The 24,155-nt window shown below is 44.4% G+C and overlaps 2 protein-coding genes across 2 annotated transcripts in view; one reads left to right on the top strand and one right to left on the bottom strand.

Moving 5' to 3' along the window:
- The first annotated feature begins 1,182 nt into the window (after window positions 1-1,182).
- On the top strand, window positions 1,183-8,638 carry MED28 (mediator complex subunit 28). The gene is made up of 4 exons (XM_019744429.3): window positions 1,183-1,368; window positions 3,776-3,842; window positions 5,136-5,248; window positions 6,600-8,638. Exons 1-4 carry the CDS (start codon window positions 1,210-1,212, stop codon window positions 6,795-6,797), a joined length of 537 nt encoding a protein of 178 aa, XP_019599988.1. The 5' UTR covers window positions 1,183-1,209; the 3' UTR covers window positions 6,798-8,638.
- A 7,807-nt stretch (window positions 8,639-16,445) lies between these two features.
- FAM184B (family with sequence similarity 184 member B) overlaps window positions 16,446-24,155 on the bottom strand; it is a 77,794-nt gene continuing 70,084 nt past the window's right edge. Inside the window, exons 14-17 of the mRNA XM_088792699.1 lie at window positions 22,227-22,344; window positions 20,173-20,277; window positions 19,138-19,337; window positions 16,446-17,649 (exon numbers count right to left, since the gene is read on the bottom strand). Of these exons, the coding sequence (XP_088648825.1) occupies window positions 17,556-17,649; window positions 19,138-19,337; window positions 20,173-20,277; window positions 22,227-22,344 (517 nt within the window). The 3' untranslated portion in view covers window positions 16,446-17,555. The remainder of the gene's footprint in view (window positions 17,650-19,137; window positions 19,338-20,172; window positions 20,278-22,226; window positions 22,345-24,155) is intronic.

Raw genomic sequence — 24,155 nt, 5'->3', positions numbered from 1 at the left:
TATCTGAGTGGGTGGAGGCCTCAGTGCAAGATGTCTGCAACCGTCGGAGCCTACGGAGCCTACGCAGCAGCAGACCACCAAGAGGAAGATGACGCTTGCTTTGGCCAACACGGTGGCGTGCCATCAGGAGGCTCCAGAGGACCACCAATTCACTGAGGGGTCACGTTTCTCCCAGGCAGATTGCACTTCCTGCTCCCGGCGCCGCTCCCCATGGGCTTCCTGAGACTGAGCCTTCACACGCACAAGCTGCTCCACCAGCCTTCGGAGAGCTCTGGCTGGCACCATATCCTGCTCGCTGTGCCATGTGTCATGCGGGGTGTCATGCGAGGTCTCTGGTCCCTCTCCCCACATAAGAATACAGGATATGGACAGGCCAAAAAGGAACACCCACGGAGCCATAGATAGGGGAGTCACACTACTATATTCTCACTGGTGGCCAGGCGAGACACACGAAGTGGGATCCACATGATCTGCAATCTTCTGTCCACTACTCTGCCTGCCAACCAATCAACCAATGTAGCCATGGCAGTTACATTGGTGGCTAATTGGCTAACTGGTTACAGCTGATGGTCAATTAACCACAGCTGATGGCCATCTACTACCAGAGCCAGCAGCTTTCCACGTGAGCCTGAGAGCCTGGAAACTGCTCCCTGGGACTCTGTTCCCACACAGACACATGGATAGGGAAACTCAACAATGTTAGTCGTTTTTGTGACCTGTCTCTCCAGAAAGTGCCTGTTTGTTCCTGTTATACCCACAGTGACTGGATTATTAATAGTACACAGTAAACTCTCAATAAGTGAGGAGTGAATGGGTTCCTCCCATCTTTTACCGGCCGGTAAACTTGAGCGCAGAGAGACAGGCTCTTGGCCAAAGCCACTCCAAGCGCTAAGGGCGAAGCCGGGACCAGCAGTATCCTGACTCCCGCGGGAGGGCTCGCTCCACCGTAGTTATTGATTGTCCCCGCCACACAACGGTGTCAAATCCGGTCAAAGCCCTCCATTCTCAAGTTGAGAAAAATAAAAGGAAAAGCCAGGCGGCCTGCGCGCCCAGAAGGAGGAGGAGACCAAAGCATCAAACAATCACTCTCCCCCACATCCAACAGACCTCTCCCGGGAACCCCCAACCGTCACGTGATCAATGACGTCACGTGACGTGCGTTAAACCTGCCGCGCAGACGCAGTGGGCCTTTCCCCCGCCATTTCAGAAATGGCGGCTCAGCTGGGCGGTATGTTCTCCGGGCAGCCACCCGGACCCCCGCCACCCCCGCCGGGACTCCCCGGCCAGGCTTCGCTTCTTCAGGCCGCGCCAGGTGCCCCGAGATCTTCTCCGAGTACCTTGGTGGATGAGTTGGAGTCTTCTTTCGAGGTAAAATGAGACGTAGGGGTCTGTGTTCCCAACGTTTCCTTAAACGTAAGCTGCACATGCGCAGGTTGTCTCCTTCAGCGGTCCCTTGCACCCGGCTTGCAAATCGGGAAACGGGTTCAAAGAATGTCAGTCACTTGCTTTGGTCTCCACACTTGAGTGGTGGCCAGTATTCTGCGCTAGTCTGCTAGCGGAGACACGTAAACTTGACTTTTCTGGAGACACGTGGACTTGAAGTTTGCTCATCCCCAACCTTAGGAATCTTCCAGGTTCCAACCGGCTAATTCCGTCCCACCTGGTTCTTGTTCCCATCCCTGAGTGTTTAGTACCGGCCGGGCCCATCCTCCCCGGAGCGCACCGTTACACTGTTAACGTCCTGTAGCCTTTCCGCTGGGTTCCCCCCTGAAGCGGTCCTAAAGTAACGGGGCTCTTGGAGCTGAAATGGACTAAAAAAAAAAAAAAAAGAAAATGTTGTGTGAAACTTAATACTAGGGGCCGAGGAAGGAGGAAAGCTGGGTGTTAGAGAGGCAGGGAGGGAAGCAGAGATGACCCAGAAATCTGTTTGGCCCAAGGACACCCCTGTAGCCAGGAAGATGGGCAGTGGTCGTTGACAACGGAGAGGTAAAAAGTAAGTGCTTTGGTTGCTTCCGGTGGTCTTCAGAGGGAAAGATGAGTTGTTAGTGTGTGGAAATAAAATAGTTTCTAATTGGAATGACCTTTTCGATATTTTAAATCCTAGTCACGTGAGTTGTGTACTGTAGCAATATGATAGCATGGTAGTATATGGATATAGTTTGTAATGAGTGTATTATTGGGGCTGCGTGGGCAAAATGCTTTCACTGACGGAGTGTACATTGAAAAGTTTGCAGATGACTGATTTAAAGGTGTCTGCAAACTGAAGGGAAGGGACGGGTAAGCTTTTGAACAGCATCTAGCATTGAGGTGAGGTGCCCTCGTTCATGAATGCTTGCTGCAAGACTGGCCCTGTAGATTTGGCCAGAGCTGCCCACCAGCACCCTAATGCCTAAAAACCCTTTAGTGTCTACCTGTGGCTCTTGGGATATTTACTGTGGTCTTTTCCATATAACTGTCCAACTCTCTATAAAGGTCTGTTTAACTTTTTTTTTTTTTTTTTTTTTTTTTGAGGGGGAAGAGGGAACTAAAATTCCTGAGCTCTGGTTTCCTCCCACCATCTGGTGGCCCTGCTGGCTGTGGGGGAGCAGCCCCAGCTATCTTGGCCAGTTGGTGACTAGTTGGCCACCTAGATGGGATGTTTTCTAGTAGCCACAGGATTCACAGAGCAGGGGCACCCTGCTCATATCCCACATCCAATAGGAATCACCTTTCCGAGTAGTGCACAGAATGGGCAGTTTGTTTTTCTGATTTGTTGAGCTGTTACAGGGATTTCACAGGGGGAGTCCTGTGGTTTTTCTCTGTAAATCAGATGGGGACAACTACATCGATACAGGCAGGAGAGGCGCCATCACATCTAATTAATGGCCTAAATTTGGGCTGAGATCTACTTGCCTCACTCCAAGTGTAGTTTGCTTACTGCTGGTGGGGCTCTGCTTCCCTGAGGTTTGAGGCTTCCTTTCTGACCCCAGCTCCCGTCCTGTTCTATTTCTGGCCCAGCTGCCCCATGTTAGGCCTTCTCTGTGCATTTCCTGAGAGTTGCCTGTGCATAGAACTCCTTGGCTGAAGCACATACACATCTGGATCATCGTCCCTTTAGAGTGAACTCCTCCCTTTTTGGGATTTGTTTGTTCATGTGGCACCAACCTTGTTTTTCTCTTGGGCCTTCCAGCCACTGATTAGCATGTATTTATTGAGCACCCACACTGTGCCAAGCAGTATTCACACACTAGACATATTGTCAACAAGACAAGCAAAATTCTTACATGCTGGCAGGGGACAGCTAATGATGAACTAAAAGAATGGAATGATGTCAGTTAACCATGTGAAAAACAAAGTTGGGCTTGGGGATAGGGCGCAATCAGGAGGGGAACCATTTCAAGAGTAGAGGGAGAAGGTCTCTCTGAGGAGGTGGTGATTGAGCTGAGTCCTGAGTGGTAGTACAGGTCACGTGAGCATCAGAGGGAGAGGCTGTGGCTAGGACTGGAATTGGGGTCCAGGGCCTGGTGTGGAATGAGGTAGTGGGGAAAGGAGTGGCAGGAGAGGGACCCGATGGGGGTGCTGACAAACACCAGCTGCCGCATTTACCGGCTGTTCTTCTGGGCCTATTGGAGTCAGTTGACCAAGTTTCTTTATTGTCATGATATCTTGTCCTCTGGTGTGCAAACCTAGATGCTATCAACTCATTGACTTCAGGAGAAGTTGTTTCTTACTCTGAAGTAAGGCTTTTGTTGTGTGAATAACATGTTTTCTTTTGTGATATGTTTTGATCACACAGGCTTGCTTTGCTTCTTTAGTGAGTCAGGACTATGTCAATGGCACGGATCAGGAAGAAATTCGAACCGGTAAGAATTCCCTTTTTGTAGACAATGTTCTTGCCTTTTGCAAGATTCCTGATTGCTGATTTTACACTTGATGTGTTTTGGTCCTGCTTGTTTCCTAAGAGAACTTTCCTGGGAAATAGGATTTATGCTGATCATCTCTATCTACTGCTGGGTCTCTCTTCGGTTTATTAACTGACATATTGAGTCACTCATGATGAACCACTTACGATGAGCTTTTCATGTCAGTGTTAGGACAAAGAAGACCAGTAGTGTGTACTGCTTTTAAAATAAGTTTTGATTATTTTTTGAATAGGTGTAACAGGAAAGTCTTCTTCCCGCTTCTTGCCCAAGTTCTTTCCCCAGCAGTGCCCAGTACTTCTGTGATTTCTTTTACTGTATTTTTAAAGATTTTTTATTGGGGAAGGAGAACAGGACCTTATTGGGGAACAGTGTGTACTTCCAGGACTTTTTTTTTCCAAGTTGTTGTCCTTTCAATCTTAGTTGTGGAGGGCGCAGCTCAGCTCCAGGTCCAGTTGCCGTTGCTAATTGCAGGGGGCGCAGCCCACCATCCCTTGCAGGAGTCAAACCGGCAAGCTTGTGGTTGAGAGGATGCACTCCAACCACCTGAGCCATCCAGGAGCTCAGTGGCAGCTCAGCTCAAGGTGCCATGTTCAATCTTTAGTTGCAGGGGGCGCTGCCCACCATCCCTTGTGGGATTCAAGGAATCGAACTGGCAACCTTGTGGTTGAGAGCCCACGCTCCAACCAACAGCCATTCGGGAGGCAGTTCAGCTCAAGGTGCCATGTTCAGTCTTAGTTGCAGGGGGTGGAGCCCATCATCCCTTGCGGGACTCGAGAAGTTGAACCGGCAACCTTGTGGTTGAGAGCCCACTGGCCCATGTGGGAATCGAACCAGCAGCCTTCGGAGTTAGGAGCATGGAGCTCCAACTGCCTGAACCATCAGGCCGGCCTTTTACTGTATTGTAAATGTCATATTTTAACTGGAAATCATGCTAATTGCTGGGACTCCGGATTGTCTTTTTTGGAAGAACCCATTGTCTTTCTTCAGAAGAACTTTTGTTCTTCTTTAGTAAGGTCTCTTATTCACCTGATATAAGCACGAATTACTTGCTATTTAATGTTGGTTAATGTGGGGGTTGGGGGTCAACATTATTGCTGTGGCCATGATTCAAATACAGATTACATCTTTGAGAAGGTTCTGTTTTGATATTCTGACCATTCATTTATGAGGCAGATATTTGTGTCTAGTGTTTTTCTTGATTTAATAGTTTGTTCTCTTTTTTTTGTTTTTAAGGTGTTGATCAGTGTATCCAGAAATTTCTGGATATTGCGAGACAGACAGAGTGTTTTTTCCTACAGAAAAGATTGCAGTTATCTGTCCAGAAACCAGAGCAAGTTATCAAAGAGGTACGAACTCAGTTTCCTCAACTTTTAGGAAGAGCAGAGCTTATCAGGATTCCCTCTATGCTCTAAATGGTTTTAAATGAAAGCCATTTTCCCGCTGGTTCCACTGGGGCTTCATAGGTTGAGTACGTATGTAGCTAGTTGTCAGTGCTCAGGACATCCTGGACAAGTAGTGGAGGAAGGCCGGGCAAAGCCCGGCCTCAAATAGAGCAGTTTCATACATTGGCTTTTCCTGGAAGACTTTTCTTAAAAGGTTCTGCTGCTTGAAAAAGGTTGAAAAGCCACGAACGTGATGACAAGCTCGTTTTGAACAAGAACTGCAATCCATGTCTCCCCAGTTGCATTACCCAGTGCCATACACGTAGGAAGGGCTCTGAAAGTTTGTTTGGGGAATCAGAAATTAAATGTGCTATTCCAGGCTCCTTGAAGCTCAGGATTTCTGTCCCCAGACGTGACATTTGTTGAAACCAGGGCATTAGGAAGTGTGTTGGAGTTGTCATGATGACTGGGAAGCTTCAGTGGCATTTAAGGTGTTGGGCCCATGGCCTGCCCCCTTGGTGTGGAAGAGGGAAGAGTCATCCTGGCTAGGCACCCCTAATGAGAAACATTAAACAGAGGTGATCACTGGGGGCCAGTTTTTCAAGTAACTGCTCCCACGAGCTGACCAATTAAAATGTCCTTTTTATTCAGTGATACCAACTGTCGAGAAGGTGAGTGGTAAGAAGAGGATGCTCTTACACTTCATCACGTCGGATCATTTCCTGATGTGAACACTTGAGTAGTAACAGGTGTATTCAAGGCCAGGTCTTGATCGAGAATTAGAATGCTGCTATTCATTTAAAAAGTTCTTGAAAGTGAGATTTTTAACACTCATAATCTTAAATGATAGAACAGTGGTTGTGGATTCTTTTAAACAGTTGTTGCCATGTGTTTCAAAATCTCAGTGTTTTTGATTCTCAGCAGCAGCCTTTGGACAGAGGTGCTGGGTGCCTGGGGACCCCGATGGGGAAGAGACTGATTTCTTTTTTGGCTGCCCTTTGATACTTCGCAAAACTATAACTTGTGTATTATTAGGTTGGTGCAAAAGTAATTGTGGTTTAAAAGGTTAAAAATAATTGCAAAAACTGCACTTACTTTTGCACCAACCTAATATTTTTTAAAAAATGAATTAAAAACTCTCAGTGTGAGGCAGACAGCTGCCATTGGAAGAGTTGCTTTGGGTTATTCGAATACAGGAGCCAAGCAGAGTAACGGGCTTGGCGTGGTTTAATAGATCTTCTTAGTGCCCTGAACTAAGCAGGAACTGTATTCACTCTGCATGTGTTTGCTCTGACTTCATCACCTTCCTTCGTAGGATGTCTCGGAACTAAGGAACGAGCTGCAGCGGAAGGATGCTCTGGTCCAGAAGCACGTGACCAAGCTGCGGCATTGGCAGCAGGTGCTGGAGGACGTCAGCGCGCAGCACAAAAAGCCAGCCGACGTCCCCCAGGGCTCTCTGGCCTATCTGGAGCAGGCGTCTGCTAACATCCCTGCACCTATGAAGCAAACCTGAGTTATAGCGGCGGGAACCGGGCTGCTGTATGAGGCAGCCTAAGCCCAGGGTGTCTGCCAAACACCACTTACTGAGGACAGTTCGTTTTAGAAGAACGCGTTGCCATACAACGAGATGCTTTTAGTTTCATGCTCCCGTATAAAAATCTCCCCCTATTTTTATAAGCTGTTATTTCTTTAGTACTTTATAAAATACCTATAGCTTTTGTAAACCAAGTAAATTTTTTTTGTAGCAAAATTTAGACTGTGACGCCACGGACAGATGCTTTTATGTTTTGTTTTTCTGCTTGTTTTTATTTTTTACATTTTTGTATAACTTAATCTCGGTGTGTTTCTAGTTTTAGATTAGATTGTATCATGTGAGGAAAACCCAGTTTGTGTTATCTGACCGTGAATCAGAGGGTGAGAATTCTGGTTATAGCCTTTTATGTTAATTAGCCCTCAGTGGTAGTATGTAAAAATATGTAAACTTGCTGTGTTTCAAGACTTTGAACTACCTCAAGAACAGGAATCTAATGCGACCAATGTTTATAATGCCTCCAGACTCTCAGAATGAGGACATTTTGAAAATAGGTCGAAGAGGATTGTAATATCCTAGGTTAGTGGTAATACTACAGTAGGATCCTTAAGTTGATACTGGCTTTTATTTGGGTAAGTTTATATTTTGTGTGATCTTTACTTTGGGTTGGGAGGGGATGTAGTAGGAACAGTGATATGCTGAATTTTGTTACGTTCTGCAGTAATGAATCAGTCTAAGGAACAGGGCACCCCTGTTCTTAATAGCTCCACATGGGCAGAGGTGATGTATGAGGGTTAAAGGTCACTGTGATGTCACTTTTTGTTTTGAGTGTTGTTTGCTTGTGTTGTTTTTGTTTTGCTTTTTTGGAGAAATTTTCCATTAAGGAAGGCTCTTATTGGTGATAGTGTTGATTCTGAGGGCCAGGGCCTCTGGCTGGGGAGGGGCTTGTGGGGTGACTCTTGGCCTCTTACCCTCCACAAAGAGGATATGAGCCTCAGCATTTGGGACGACGTTTGGGCCTCCTTGGTGGTCACACAGGCCGACATGGTCTGTTGATCTGCTGCTACAGACTGGCATTGTGTCTGGCTCTGCCTGCAGGAGGCTTTCCTTTCTCTGTTGTTTAGTCTCTTACTAGATTACATCCCTTTTCCCAAAACAAACACTCCACTGTCTCCTGGAGAGGCAGGAGTGCCTCTGTGGCTTGGTTTCTTGGCTCACTTGTTTTCTCCAGCCTCAAAGGCTCCTCCCCACACACGTGCCATCCACTCAGTGCGTCTGGCCTGGGTGCCGCCCTGTCCCTGAAGTCCCCGAGTGCCCTCGCTGCCCCACCCCCAGGACACACGAGGAACCTCGCTTGGTTCTCCCTGGAGGGTTAGTAATTTGTATCTGTCTCTGTGCCCCTTGTATTAGGCATTATTTCCCTCTGAATATACAGGGACCATGTATTATTTCTCTTTTATATCTAATACTTAGTACTCATTTTGTTTCTGTGTGCATAGGATACAGGTTGAGGCCAACAGGTCCCCTCAGTGAGAATGTATAGGTTAAACAAAGCCTTTAAAATTATTTTTCTCACATTATGTGACTTCAAGGTCATTAACCTGGTCATCTCATGCTAATTAGAAGCTCTGATGGGCAGCTATAGATTTCTTGATTAAAAATCTAAATAAACTGATTAACTTTTAGGCAGTCTTTCAATAATAAAGGGGTTCTTGGTGATAAAGTTCAGGAACTATTCTGTTTGGTGCTTAGTGAAAATATTTTGAAGCAATGTATGTATCAGTTATTGCCATTTCCTTATTAAATTCGTGTTTTCTGTCAAATAGTGTTTCAGTCTTGTCTGTTTGTAAATATGTTTTTTCTTTTAATCATGTCTTGATGGTTGATTATCAGAGGAAACCCTCTGAGCTGCTGTCTCCTTCAGTGAGAAAGTAACAAGCCAAGACTGGGATTTCTCTTACCGTTTTTCCCCGAAAATAAGACCTAGCCAGACAATCAGGTCTAATGCATCTTTTGGAGCAAAAATTAGTGTAAGACCCGGTCTTATTTTACTATAAGACCAGGTCTCATATAATATAAGGCTGGTCTTATATTAATTTTTGCTCCAAAAGACACATTACAGCTGATTGTCCGGCTAGGTCTTATTTTCGGGGAAATGGTATCTTCTCACTCTGTTATGATAAACCTACCCACATCTTCATGGCATCTTTTTTCCTTCCTGTTCCATCTGCTGACGTGCCTTCCCTGTGTAAGACCAGCCTTTCCACAAGTGTTCTGGTCCCAGGCCAGCTGCCTTCTCTAGGGCTTAATCCCATGGGTCATGTCTACCCCTGCATGCCCATCTCCTGGGTCACGCTCTGCTGCGCACAGAGTTCTTTGTCCCCCATCTTCAGTGTCCCCTCAGTGCTCCCCTTGGTGCTTGAGCAGCTGTCCCATGTCCCTGCCCCTCCTTCAGTCTCCACCTCCTCCCCTTCTCTCTCTTCTACTCTAGGCTGCCATCTGTCCCTCTGTGACCACAACTGTGCTAGTGAGTTACCAGCCATTTCGCTGTGGCCAAATTGGGCACTTTATCTTTTTACCTTGAACTCATTCTCTTTAATGCATCTCCCCTTTCTCCTTCCTCTTTCACCCAACCTCTAAATGTTGACATTCCTGAGGGTTTGGTCCTGGGTCTCTAGAGGCCACAAGAGCACTTCACTTCATTTGTTTTTTTGACTGGAACGTGTTTTTGTGTTTTACATAAACATCTACATAATTTATAAATTTTATTGAGTTCTTAACAGAGTACATCTTGGTAGTTTTACCAATTAAAATGTGAGTGCTTTTCACAGGATATGGCTGAAAAGTAAATTCTGGAAACATGGGTAATTTCCTTCAGTTAAAGCTGGGATGAAGAGTTAGACATCCCTTTATTTAAGAAGTAGGTTAGGCTGAGCATCTATTATGTGTCACTACCCTAGGCCCTGGTGGTACAGTCTGGGCCAGGAAATAGTGGTCCCTCCCATGCTAGAATTTACAGTCTGATGGAGGAGGCAGACACCAAAGAAAAATTATAAACAATTTTGAAACATAATTGTGTTTGCAGGCAAGAAGGGATTGGCATGAAATATTCAAAGGGATGAAAAGCAGGGACCTACAACCCAGACTATTCTGCCCAGCAAAGCTATCATTTAAAATTGTTTCTTTCAAGAGCCATTGTGGGGAGTGCAGTTGCCAAAGCTCCCGCCTTTGGGGACCTGCTGCAAAGTTCCAACAGAAGCCGTGCTCTTTCTGGCTGTGCCCAAGCCCAGTGCGGGTCCTGGAGCTGGGTCATTACTGCCCAACACGACTCCTAATGGGCAGTCTTTGCTCTGGCGTTCCATCAGCCCGCCTGACACTCTCAGAGCTGACCTTTGCCCAAATCTTTTTTGGGCCTCCTTTCACAGTTGTCAACCCTGTATGCCATTCTCAAGGCTCTTCCTGTCTCTGCGTCCTGTCCCCTTTGTCTTACACAGGTGTTTCCCATGAGAAGGGGTGTAGGGACCTGTCCCTGACATCCGGATGCTGACCTAGCAATGCTTGGCCATGTTACTCTCCCGCTGCACATAAACGGTTTCAGAATACCAACCCCGGACAGAGTTGCTCTGAGACCACGATAAAGTAGGACAAAACCACCACTTCAATATTTTGTCTAAGTACCGGAGGAAAAAAATGTTACTGTACCACTCTCTGAATAACCCAATATCCTCCTGGCTTAAATCAGTGACCATGACTTTTTTCTTAACCATGTACAGCTTTCTCCTCACTCTAATCTGCCTTCCCTATAGGTAAGATTAAGACACCCAGTTATAGAATTGCCCCCACTTTCTGACAGCACCCAATCTAGAGTGAATCCCTGCTTCCTTAGACTCTCCTTGAAAGCACCCAACCAAAGCCAGAATCTTAGCAGAGGTTCTAACACCTCTGAAGCCCCACGGTGAGCATCCTCCCTCTGCAGCAAGTAACAAACCCAACTTGATCAACTACAGGCATGTTTCTGGTGGTCTGGCTGACGGGTATGGATCTCCCTAATACGTTTCTTGCACCTCTAATTGTGTCTTAGGGTTTGCCTCGGGGGGACCCGACTGACGGCTGTTAGGGACGTGGTCTGAGGGCCGGCAGTATGATGAGGTTTGGGAACTGCCTCACTCACTGTCTGGCTGGCAGGGAGGACCCATCCTGAGTGGTATGTGAAGTACAGACAGTCACCAGCACAAAGGGTTGGCCCAGTTGCTGAAGATTCCACCACGGGTGGCCCAGGAAAGTGTCCGAGTGGAAGGGAAGGTTGTTAGTTCAAGGATTCAAACAACTGGAAGGTAAGGGGGAATGCTGCACACAAGAACAGTGGAGTTGGCTGGTTATTACTGCATTGGACTCCGGGTGGAGGGATAGCGAGAAACTAACCGTGCTTAGTAAGGAGGCAAATGCTACGATGAGTGCCTTGGTTATCTCCTGTAAGGGGAGAGCAGACCGCTGAGGAGCTAGTAGGAGGTAGTAGATCAAAACCAGAAATGATAGTGGAGATCAGTGCTGCCCTTGGGAATCTCAGGTTCGCAGGGAAGGCGGGCCCTATGACAGCTCCATATAATTTGCACAACCTGGTGAATCCTGGACATTGAGTAAAGTAGCCTCAGTTGAAACTGCAGTGTTGGGTGTTGCATCAATGCTAGAGCAGTTTGGGGCTCTGGTACACGGTATGCAGCCATTGACTGGGTGAATTTGCTCTCTTCTACCCCAGGTAAGAAACAAGTTGCAGCAATATTCCTTTCCAGTTTTGCTCCACAGAGATGTTAACTCTTCCTCCCTGTGTCATAACCTAAAGAGATTTATTATCAAATCCTCTCATTTCTCCCTCCCAACTCAGTCCCGAATCATTCATTACATCTTCACTGTTCCCTCCAAGCCATCACCATCGTCTCTAGACCACTCTGCTCTTGAGAGACTGATGGACTAGGTTATGCAAATGAAAATAAGAATGTTTTATCTATCAAATTGAGTTGTGTTTTTTTGTCAATATTTTCTAGGATACAGAGAGAAAATTTCATTCACTGATGGTGAAAGCTGTAAGTTGCTAGAAACTTTCTGGATGGTAATTTTGTCACATCAAAAAAAAGCTTCAGCAAGTACCATACTGTTTTGATTACTATAGTGTTGTAGTATGATTTGATGTCAGGTATCGTTATACCTCCCACTTTATTTCTCAAGATTGCTATGGCTATTCAGGGTCTTTTATGGTTCCATATAAATTTTAGGATTATTTGTTCTATTTCTGTGAAAAATGTCATTGGTGGTTTGATAGGAATTGCACTGAATCTATATATTGCCTTAGGTAGTATGAACATTTTAACTATATGAATTCTTCCTATCTATGAGCATGGTATGTGTTTCCATTTATTTGTATCTTTTTTAATCTCTTCAAGTGTCTTATATTTTCTGAGTACAGGTCTTTTACTTCTTTGGTTAAATTTATTCTAAGTATTTTATTTTTTGCAAGTGTGTTTTATTGTTTTTGAAGCAATTGTAAATGGGACTGCTTTCTTAATTTCTCCTTCTGATAGTTTATTATTGGTGTATAAAAATGCAACTTATTTCTGAATATTAATTTTTTATCCTGCTACTTTAATAAATTCATTTATCAGTTCTAATAATTTCTTGTGGAGTCTTTAGGGTTCTCTCTATATAGTAAGTATCATGTCATCTGCATATAATGACAATTTTCTTCCTCCTTACCAATCTGGATGCCTTTTCTTTCTTTTTCTTGTCTGACTGCTGTGGCTAGAACTTCCAGAATTATGTTGAATAAAAGTGGAGAAAGTGGGCACTGTTGTCTCATTCCTGACCTTAAGGGGAATGGGTTTAGCTTTTCCCCGTTGAATGTGATGTTAGCTGTGGGTTTATCATATATGGCCCTTTTTATGTTGAGATATAATCACTCTATTCCCACTTTGCTAAGAGTTTTTATCATAAATGGCTGTTGGATTTTGTCAAATGCTTTTTCTCCGTCTATTGATATGACCATATGATTTTTATTTTTCATTTTGTTAATATGGTGTATCATGTTAATTGATTTGCAGATATTGAACCAATCTTGCATACCAGGAATGAATCCCACTTGATCATGATGTACATCTTTTTAATGTATTGCTGAATTCTGTTTGCTAATATTTTGTTGAGTTTTGCATCTATGTTCTTCATTAGGAATACTGGCCTGTAGTTTTCTTTTTTTGTAATGTCTTTGTCTGGTTTTGGGATCAGGGGGATAGTGGCCTCATAAAAAGAGTTTGGGAACCTTCCCTCCTGCTGGATTTTTTGGAATAGTTTGAGAATAGGTGATAATTCTTTTTTGAATGTTTGGTAAAATTCACCTGTAAAGCCATCTGGTCCAGGGCCTTTGTTTGTTGGGAGCTTGCTGATTACTGATTCAATTTCACAGGTAGTAGTCAGTCTATTCAGATTTTCCATTTCTTCTTGGTTCAGCCTTAGAAGGCTGTAGGCTTCTAGAAAATTATCCATTTCTTCCAGATAGTCTAATATTTTTACTGATATATCCCCTCAGGCAAGGGAATTAAAAGGAAAAACATATGGGATTATATCAAACTAAAAAGTTTTTTCATAGCAAAGGAAACCGTCAATATAAAGGCATTCTACTGAGTGGGAGAAGATATTTGTCAATAATACATCTAATAAGGGGTTAATATCCAAAATTTATTTTAAAAAACTCACTCAACTCAACACCAAAAAAACAAAAACCCAATTAAAAAATGGGCAGAGGACATGAAGAGACATTTTTCTAAAGAGGACATACAGATGGCCAACAGACATATGAAAAAATGCTCAACCTCACTAATCATTAGAGAAATGCAAATAAAAACCACAATGAGATACCACCTCACCCCAGTCAAAATGGCTATCATCAATAAATCAACAAACAAGTGCTGGTGAGGATGTGGAGTAAAGGGAACCCCCCTGCACTGTTGGTGGGATTGCAGACTGGTGCAGCCACTATGGAAAGCAGTATGGAGGTATCTCAAAAAACTGGAAATGGAACTACCTTATGATCCAGCAGTTCCACTCCTAGGTATCTATCCAGAGAAATCCAAAACACTAATTTGAAAAAAAATATATGCACCCCTATGTTTATTGCAGGACTATTCACAATAGCCAAGACATGGAAACAACTGAAATGCCCATCGGTAGACCACTGGGTTAATAAACTGTGGTACATTTATACAATGGAGTATTACTCAACCATAAAAAATAATGAAATCTTACCATTTGCAACAATATGGATGGACCTAGAGAACATTATGTTAAGTGAAATACGTCAGTCGGAGAAAGACAAATACCATATGATCTCACTTATATGTGGAGTCTAAAGAAAAGAATAAATGAGCAAACTAAACAGAAATAGTCTCAGAGACATAGAGAAAAAACTGATGGTTGCTAGATGGGAGGGGACTAGGGATGAAGGAGAAGGTGAGGGGATTAGAAAGCATAAATTGGTAGCAACAATATTGCCACAGGGATATGAAAGACATCTTGGGGAGTATAATCAATAATGTTGTAGACTATATAGGGTGTCAGATGGGTACTTGTCTTATTAGGGAGATCACTTCATGGATGGTGTAGATGCCTGATCACTGCATTGTACACCTGATGCTGAAGCTGAATAATATTGAATGTCAACTATAGTTTAATATATATACACGAAGTCTGACAAGTAAGTTCACAAACTTGTTGCAACAATGTTGCTAATCTTTTTTGATATTAGAGGGATTATTTATTATGAATTTGTACCAACTGGATAAACAGTTAACCAAGTTGACTATTTGGAAGTGCTGAAAAGCCTGTGTGAAAAAGTTAGACAAAAATGACCTGAACTTTTCACCAACAATTCCTCGCACTTGCATCACGACAATGCACCAGCTCACATGGCTCTGTCTGTGAGGGAGTTTTTAGCCAGGAAACAAATAACTGTATTGAAACACCCTCCCTACTCACCTGATCTAGCCCCCAATGACTTCTTTCTTTACCCGAAGATAAAGGAAATATTGCAAGGAAGACATTTTGATGACATTCAGGACATCAAGGGTAATATAATGACAGCCCAGAAAAAAGAGTTCCAAAATTGCTTTGAAGGGTGGACTAGGTGCTGGCATTTGTGCATAGCTTCCCAAGGGGAGTACTTCGAAGGTGACTGTAGTGATATTCAGCAATGAGGTATGTAGCACTTTTTCTGGGTGAGGTTGTGAACTTAATTGTCCAACCTCATAGTCCCAGGATGCGGAGTACAGCATAGGGAATAGAGTCAATGGAACTGTAACAGCGATATACGATGTAAGAGGGGTAGTAGATTAGGGGAGGGTGGTTATCACTTTGTGAGGGGTGTAAATGTCTCTCACACTGTTTTGTACACCTGAAACTAGTAATGCTTTACTCCAATGCCTGAGAAATATGTTCTAAAGGAAAAATGAGAGCATGCAAAGGTTTAGTTAACAAAGATGTAATAACTGGTACAATCTAGAAATGTGATGAGATCTTACACTCACCTGCCACAAGAAAGGAGTCAGAACAGATGTAGGGTCTCAGTACAACTCTTCCTGCAGCAGGCGTTACGCTGAGTTACTGGACAGGAGTATGACGCGCAGCCTGCTTTGCTAGTCATCAGGAGTTGCACAGCGGTGGGAAAATGTTTTAGCAAAGAACTCCCTGTCTGTCGTCTTTACAACACAAAACACAAACGTTGTAATTCTGCAGTGCTCACTCTAAGCAGGAAACAAAGCACAACAAAAGAATACATGATGCTGAAAAAATAATAGGACATGTTACATATATGGTAGCGAATATTTGCATTCAAAAATTATCTTACGGGGGCCGGCCCGGTGGGTCAGGCGGTTAGAGCTCCGTGCTCCTAACTCCGAAGGCTGCCGGTTCGATTCCCACATGGGCCAGTGGGCTCTCAACCACAAGGTTGCCAGTTCAATTCCTCGACTCCCGCAAGGGATGGTGGGCAGTGCCCCCTGCAACTAAAATTGAACACGGCACCTTGAGCTGAGCTGCGCTGAGCTCCCGATTGCTCAGTTGGTTGGAGAATGTCCTCTCAACCACAAGGTTGCCGGTTTCGACTCCCGCAAGGGATGGTGGGCGCACCGGGATGGTGGGCGCACTGGGATGGTGGGCCCCCTGCAACTAGCAACGGCAACTGGACCTGGAGCTGAGCTGCGCCCTCCACAACTAAGACTGAAAGAACAACAACTTGAAGCTGAACAGAACCCTCCACAACTAAGATTGAAAGGACAACAACTTGACTTGGAGAAAAGTCCTGAAAGTGCACACTGTTCCCCAATAAAGTCCTGCTCCCCTTCCCCAATAAAATCTTTAAAAAAAAAAAAAAAAAAAAAAAAATATCTTACTCGGGCCATGTGTTTTGATTAGATAGTAAATTTACCTTTAACTTGTGGAATTGCATTTCTCTCAAAATAACACAGGTTTGTAAGCAGCTCCTTTTTATTTGAAGATGATCTGATTGAGGTCAACGCGAACTTCCTGGTTCCACGTTCAGCCTTCATCTGATTTCACTCTTCTTTGGAAAATCAACACAAGTCACAACCATTTTTATTGCCCAGCTGTTTAAAGTTTTATTCCAAGAGCAAAGATTTGACAGTGCATAGAATAAACAGGTGTTTATGGGCCACCTCCTGGGCCAGCACCAAAGGAGTGAGAACATATTATGCTCACTAAAAGGTGTATTGAGTCTTGTCAAATCACACTGCTCTTTCCTAGGGTCCGACCATTCAGTGTGGCCTGACAGAGGTCTGCCCCGTGAACGGCCACTCCCAGGTCCCTGTAACGTACTGAGCGTCCATGCAGTGGGGTAGCAGCATACCATGAGGCAAATGGCCCAAACCCAAGAGCAGAGGTTCAGTAAATCTTTGACTTGAAAGAACAGCTAACCTAGAACCCTTCACAAATGACCAGGTTGACACTACAGCCATTGAAACTGAGACGCATGACGGGGCGAGGCTTGGTTATTCGCAGAAGGATCCTGGCAGTGTTTAATTCCAATTCATGATTGGGATCATTACCCATGTTATTTTGCTTAATCCTCATAAAGCCCCTTTTGAGGTAGGTGTTATCCCCTCTATTATCTACTTCGTGGCCTGGATTAGGAAATCAAAATACTTAATCCCAGTATGTCAAGACCTGCCACTGTTCATTCCTTGTAGTTTCATGTTTTGTTTTTAATTGGCCTTCCTGGTAAATTTGAACTTGTTTTACTCCTCTTCTTACTGAGGTTAGATGTGCATTTTGAATTATATCATTTACATAGAAACGTTTTTCAAATGGAAATGACTTACACCCTAAGGAAAAATGAAAGCACCTTAAAAGTAGACCATGGAAATCACAAAGAGTCCACAGAGTGGATTGCAATTTTACGGACACTAGAAATACACTATGTAGGTCATCAGTAACATTAGTAACGTTTTCCTAGGATGCTTTCTGATAACACTGGTTTCATCCTCGTGACAAGAATTTTTTAATGAACTGGTGTCACAATGAAACAGTATACAATGTCAATGCCAAAATTTGTTTCAGCTATCATATGCAAATCACATCAAGCAAGTTATTTGGTTGGTTGGTTTTTTTAGTTCATTCCCTCAATCACGTTTTAAAAGAAATGTTTTTCAAATGTCCTCTTTGTGATAGGTCCCAAGGCTCAATTTAGAAAGAAAAATACTTGGTAAACCATTCCTGGTGGGCAGAGCCCTGTTTCTGCTGGACTTCTTTGGGTTGGGCTGTTTCACCATCTTGTGTCCTAAACACAAACAAACACAAAGGTTTCTTAGATGATTTTGAAAATTATTCAGTAAACAACTTAATACCCCACCATCTTTTCAGGGAAAGATAACTGATTCACTACTCTTCAAAAAATATTAGAACGTATCCCGCCAACATTAGTGTCTGGAAATGAGTTGTTTAATTCCTGTTTTGAAAACAGAAGGCTCTCCATGTTTTCACTTAAGACAATGAGGTGTATTTGCAACATTTATTATTTATTCCAGGCACAAATCGAACCATAAAACCCATAAAAAGGTAAGAGAAAGAAATGGTTAACACAGTATTACAATTTAGGGCTTCTTCGAAAGTTATCTTCTGAGAAGCTAGAAAGCATCTCAATGAGGCTGTGAAACTAACCTAATAAATTGAAAAGAGGAAACAGTAAGCAAGAAAGTGTGGTGTATACCTGGCTGAAAGGTCTCTATCTGCAATTTTGAAGCTTCATATAAAACAATGAGAACATAGCTTTAAACAGAGGTTTGTAATAATGAGATGAACCTGTAGCCAGAAGGGTGTGCTGGGGCTCCAGGCCTCAGTTTCCTTAACTGTGACACAAAGGGCTGGATTCATTCAGTGACTGACTGACTGCCAGGGGATCCTTGCAGCTCAACACTCATAAAGGTTTATGCTGCCCCCTTTGTCCAAATAGCCACAGGTAGGCAGGGACTTTGGAAAAGGAACATTCAAGGAGGGGCAAATGCAAACTTCAAGTCCCAGAATTTAAAATTTTGCCTCTCAGTGGAAGACTAGAAAGGAGGGAGAGTTAATAATAAAGGGGAAAAATCATATATTTCTGGAGGAGAAGCATGCAAGGGTTTCTAGAAAAATAAGGCGGTGTCTGAGGTTTTCATACATGATCAACCAAACCCACAGACTACGAGGCCTTAAAATTCCAAGATGATACAACAAATCTTGAGAAGTAACATTAATAAATAACAGTGGAAATATACTGAATCCTTCTGTACCAGGTCCTGTGCTAAGCTTTTCCTATGAATTAATTCCTTTAGTCTCACATCAGTCTGAGGAGGTAGGTACTATATTGTCTTCATTTTATAGGTGAGGGAATCGAGACCCAGAGAAGTCAAGTAACCTGCCCAAGGCCACACAGCTAAAATGAGGAGGACCCGAACTTGAATTCAGACCTCAAGTCTAGATGGTGAGAGTACCCACACTAAAGTGGTCAGCTAAGTGATTCAATGTCCATTGTCTAATCATTCATGGGAAAAAACAAACACAAAAGCCTTTTTGGAACTGTTCCCAGGAAACATCCCTCCTCTAAAGAATGATATATTTCCCTTCTCCCACACACTCTTCCCATTTCACTGGATTGGTAATTTGTCCAAGGCAGGGCTTGTTTTGCTACTCTTTATATCTGCCTAACTGCCAGATAATTAATAGTTGCCAGAAAGGAATTGTAATTTTCCGCCGATTATGGGAAAATGGAATCCCAGCTTCTGCCCCCTACCCTGTGGCAGTTTTCCCGTCTAGAGACTGGGTGGGTTTGCAAGGCCGACCACCGTTGGGGCTTGGGTCCAAGCTCGGTGACTTAGTTATTGGAGGGGCGTTGATCCTGGAGCTCAGATCCCCACTCAGAAAGTTCTTTGCATAGGAGGCAAGGTTTGGCACACTGACCACTCGGCTGGGCACCTCCTCCATCTTCTTTTTCTGTTTGTATTAAAGGAAAGGCCTGTTAGAGTCTCCAGAAGAGGCATCATTGTAAAACAGTAAATGGGGCCTCTCCAATCAAAACTATATGAGTGAGGAGGCAATATTTTTATTTATGTACTTACATATTATTTTTTAAAGCATTTTTTCAGAGGAAAATCTGTTTTGTGTTTAAAAAAACACATGGATTCACAATCTCTTATCCAAAACTTCTGGGTACAGATGTGTTTTGTGATTCAAAAGTTTTTTTAGATTTTGGGAAGCCATATAACACCCCAGCAGGGGCTGGGCCCACCTTGCCCTCAAAAACGTTACTATTTCTGAAGTGAAACTTACTTTGGTCACACGAAGAGGGATACATAAAAATTATAAATGAGCTCACATCAGTTCAGTTTAGGTTTATTGTCCTATGAGCTATAAAAAAATATTAATTTTTTTTTTTTAGTGCTTTTAGGATTTTGAGATAGATGAGAGAATATTCTCTTTGTAACAAACTCCAAAATATAGAAAATGATGTTAAGAAGTAGAGGGTTCCTGTTTTTCTCTCTCTCTCTCCTTCCTACCACCCGTTCTGATTAGAGCCATGACTAATAGTAACTCATGTGCAGGAAATTTGGAAAATACAAAAAACCCATAAAAATAAAAAATACTCAGAATCCACCTAGCCAGACAAATACCATTGAATAATTTGGACTGTTTCCTGTGGGTCTTATTTTCAATGACTATTCCTCTGACTATATGCCAGCCCAATGATACATAAGCTGCAGTTACCTTTAGAAAAAAAAAGAAACCAGCAGAGTTGTGTAATGCACTGAAACCAGAAGAACAGATTTACCTTCATGGAAGGGGTCAAATACCCCGGGTGAGGATTGAAAGAGAAGGACCGATTCCGATGGGACATGGCACTGGGGAACGCTGCGTAGTGAAATCTTCTCTCCTCCTGGAAGAACAATACCGCTGAATCAAGTGAGCCTAACCACACAGCACTGGGTGTGACTGGAGGGAAGAGGGCTGTGTGAGGGCAGAATACAGAGAAAAGGACAGTCCAGGGGAGGGAGGGGAAGTCAGTGGGAATCAAGCTGCCATCCACTGAAGTTTGGGGAAAGCTTCCTGAGTCCTTTGTGTCCTCAGCTCCCTTGTAAAGGAAAGGGCAAGCTTATTTGGAATGCCCTAGTGAAGTTAGAGGTCCAGGCACTCAGCATCTGAAGAGAGTCTACTGCAGAAAGTGAACAATTAAAGCAAAGAAAGGAGACTCCCCCCCCCCAGGTACAATCACTATATGACCAATCTTGTTTATATGTATCATCCACTTTTTTATCCCCTGCTGTATTATTTCTTAAAGCAAATTCCAGTCATTGTATAATTTCATCTTTAAAAACATCAATATGTATCTCTAAAAGAGAAGGACTCCCTAGCAAAAACAAACACACCCACAATACCTTTGTTACACTTAAGAAACGAGCAGTTTCTTATTGGTATCATCTAATTTTCAGTTAGTGGTAGTTTTCCTGGTTGTCAAGACAATTGCCTCATTGTCTTGACATGAAGGAGTGTGGCTGGAGAGAAGGAGGACGGGGGATGGGAGTGAGAGGAGATACAAGAGAGGTGTGTTGTGTGTATTTGTGGGAGGACACGAGGCTGTGCAAGCCACTGTAAGACCGTGGATTTTACTCGGGACAAGATGGGGCCATGGGAGGTGCTGAGCAGGGCTGTGCTGTGATCTGATGTACACTTTCAGAAGCTTCCTCTGGTTGTTGTGCAGTGGGGTGAATGAAGCCTGAGTGAGGGGAAGACCAATGGATCCTCCATCCTGCATGTGTGAGGTGATGGGGCTTGGACCAAGGTGGTGGAGGTAGGGACAGTGGGAAGTGGCTGAACTTCTGGTGTGGCTAACTAGCTCGGCCCCTGTGGGCCACACTGACAGCCGTGAATCTGTCACCCACCGTCTCCAGAGCTGAATGTAAGCCACTGGGAGCTGTCCCAGCTGATTCAGCTGGAGCGATATAAATAACTCTTGACCAAAGCATGGAACGTGGGGGAGGCTGGGTTAGAGCCTTAAGCGATGGTCAGAGTGTGAGGAGACACAGGTGTGGGGTGGGTGGGCTGTAGGATGGGCAGGCTTGCAGGGAGGGGGAGGGGCATTTCAAGGAAATGACCATCAGGCCTTGGCCTTGGTGGCTGCTGGATACCGAATCGGGGAGTCGGAGAACCTTTTCTCTTTAAGGGGTTCAGGAAGTGGCTTTGCTAACTGGGAAACAGGTGGTCATTTTTACAGAGGGAAGATCAATGAAGAATAACTGGCTTGGGGCGGCCGGATGGCCCAGTTGGTTAGAGTGCGAGCTCTCAACAACAAGGTGGCTGGTTCAATTCCCCCAAGGGATTGTGGGCTGCGCCCCCTGCAACTGAAGATTGAAAACAGAGACTGGACTTGGAGCTGAGCTGCGCCCTCCACAACTAGATTGAAGCACAATGACTTGGAGCTGATGGGCCCTGGAGAAACACACTGTTCCCCAATACTCCTCCCACCCAAAAGAATTACTTAAAGAAAAAAGAATAATTGGCTTGCCTGAGTCTACTAAAACTCAAACATAAGGCAAACCGTTATCGATTTTCCCAAATTCTGTTCATTAAAAAAACCAAACTAGTATCAGCAGTGGGCAAATGCTGTCGGACTTGGGAATACAGTGTTTTTGTGTGTTCTATTTTGTTGTGTTAATTGTTTTAGTGAGTATGTATTTTTTAAATATATAATAGGAATAAAATAACCATGGCTCTTTCGTAAGGTGGTTTTATGGTTATCAGGATTAATCTAAGGTACCCAGAGAAATGCCATATGCAAAGTGAATCCCCTCCCCGAGCCACACTGGTGTCCGGCCCTCACAGCCTCACCGTGAGCTGCTTGATGATCTCCTCTCTCTCCTTCAAGCGGGTCTGCAGACGGCCGATGAGCTGAACGTCCTCCGGCCTGGAAGCCCCCTTCCCTGTCTTCTCTCCGGAATCTTTCAGTCTGTTTCAAGCAGGCATTGCGTTAGCCCCTTACTGCGTTACTCAACCATGAGCACGAAGAATAGGTGGCCCTGATGGGGACACCACTGTGTGCTCAGCCCAGCCAGCCACTCATTCACGAAAGTGGAAACTGAGGCCCAGAGAGCTTGCCCAGGGCCACCCGTGAGTTGGCTGCAGAGCTCGGGGTGGAGCCCAGGACCTCAACTCCTAATCTGACCTTTGTCACTTTTCCCAAGGCTGAGGGGCTCAGCAGCCCAGAGCCCCTGTGTGCACAAATGCTGCAGTCAGTGGAGCTTCAAGAACCAGGGCTGTTTGGGAGAAGAGGGCTCTGTAGAACACACCCCCAGCCCCCAGTGCTGGCAAAGCTCTGCTAATGGACGTGGCTCTGGCTCCATCTTCTGGCGGACACTGAGCGCAGCACGAGCTGGTTCCTGGACAGCGAGCAGCGTACCCACAGCCGGAACCCACAGTCCTTTCAGCGTGAAACTGGAGAGCAATCTCTCGGGATGGTAGGAGCGAGGGAGGGTTAGGGCTGCACAGGAGACCTATTGACTGTAGTTAGTAAGAGGCCAGGACTTTGGGGTGAGATGACTCGGGCTCTCATCCCAGCTCTGCTTTTTCCTAGCCATGGTTTTCAGCATGGCATTTCACCTGTGACCTCAGCTCCTCCTTTAAAAGGGGCCTGAAACCAGGTGGCTGTGAGGACTCAATGAGATAAAGGGTACCTGACACGTGGTAAGAATGCACTAGATGGTAGATGGTAAAACCTCCCACTCCAGATTTTGGATGATTTGTGCTGGAGACAGTGGAGGGGTTTTTAAGAGCGCAAGTTAAGGGTCAGAGAGGTGACATTTAAATTCATGTAATGCTGGTTGACCTGGTCTCCCTGATGCTAACCCCGATCCCCAGTCTCTCAAAAGCCAGAGCAACCCTGTTAAAACGTAAATCAGACCATGTCACTCCTGCTCAGAGCCTTGCATTGGCTTCCCAGATGCCTGAATACACCCAGACGCCTGCCTTCCTGTTCAGTGCAGGGTTTCCTTCATCCCTTGGTTACCCCATGAACCTCAATTTCTAACACTCACTTTCTCACTCATTCCATGTAAGCCACATGAGCCTTTTGGCTATTCAGTTTTGTGAAGCAGGCCCCAGGGCCTTTGCACTTCCAGCTCTGTCTGCTTGGAATGCTCCTTCTCCAGGTGGCTCTCTCATTCCCTCAGCCCCTTGTGCTTAAATGTTACCTCCTTAAAGAGGCTTGCCTTGTCCACCCTTGCCACTCTCTAGACACTGAGCCTGTTTTTCTTTTAGCACTTTCACTACCTGATATGAGGTTAAATATTTGCTTATCTCATGTCATAATCCCCATCTAGAATTTGTGAGTTCTAAGAGAATGTAGTCTATGTTTTGTTTCCAGCTGCAATCCTAAGCCTAAAACAGTAGGCCTTTGATAAATATTTGTTGAATGAATAAATGAATGCATGCATACATGGAGGAGTGACCCTTGGTTTCTTGATCTGTTGATGGCAGTAACATTTTCCACCTTGAAGGACTGCTGTGAAGATTAAATGAGATGATGCAGGTCAGAACAGGGCCAAAGCTCATAAGTAGCCCTGATTCTTCTGATATCTTCCTAATGTCAAACTGAGCCCAGGAGGCAGGCTCATTCCTCAGATTCCCAGGGCCCTGCACGAAAGGGGACTGGTGACCCACTGTCCTAATTTGCCTAAGACTGAGGTGCTTCCTGGAACTTAGCACTTGTAGTTTTAAAACTGGGAGAGTCCTGGGGACACTGGGATGAGCTGGTCACCCTCA

The sequence above is a fragment of the Rhinolophus sinicus genome, chromosome 1 (assembly GCF_057876585.1).
Source record: "Rhinolophus sinicus isolate RSI-liver-muscle chromosome 1, RSI-T2T, whole genome shotgun sequence".
NCBI classification, from domain to species: domain Eukaryota; kingdom Metazoa; phylum Chordata; class Mammalia; order Chiroptera; family Rhinolophidae; genus Rhinolophus; species Rhinolophus sinicus.
The sequence above is the reverse complement of the archived record's forward strand: the minus strand, read 5'-3'. Positions and strand labels throughout refer to the sequence as shown.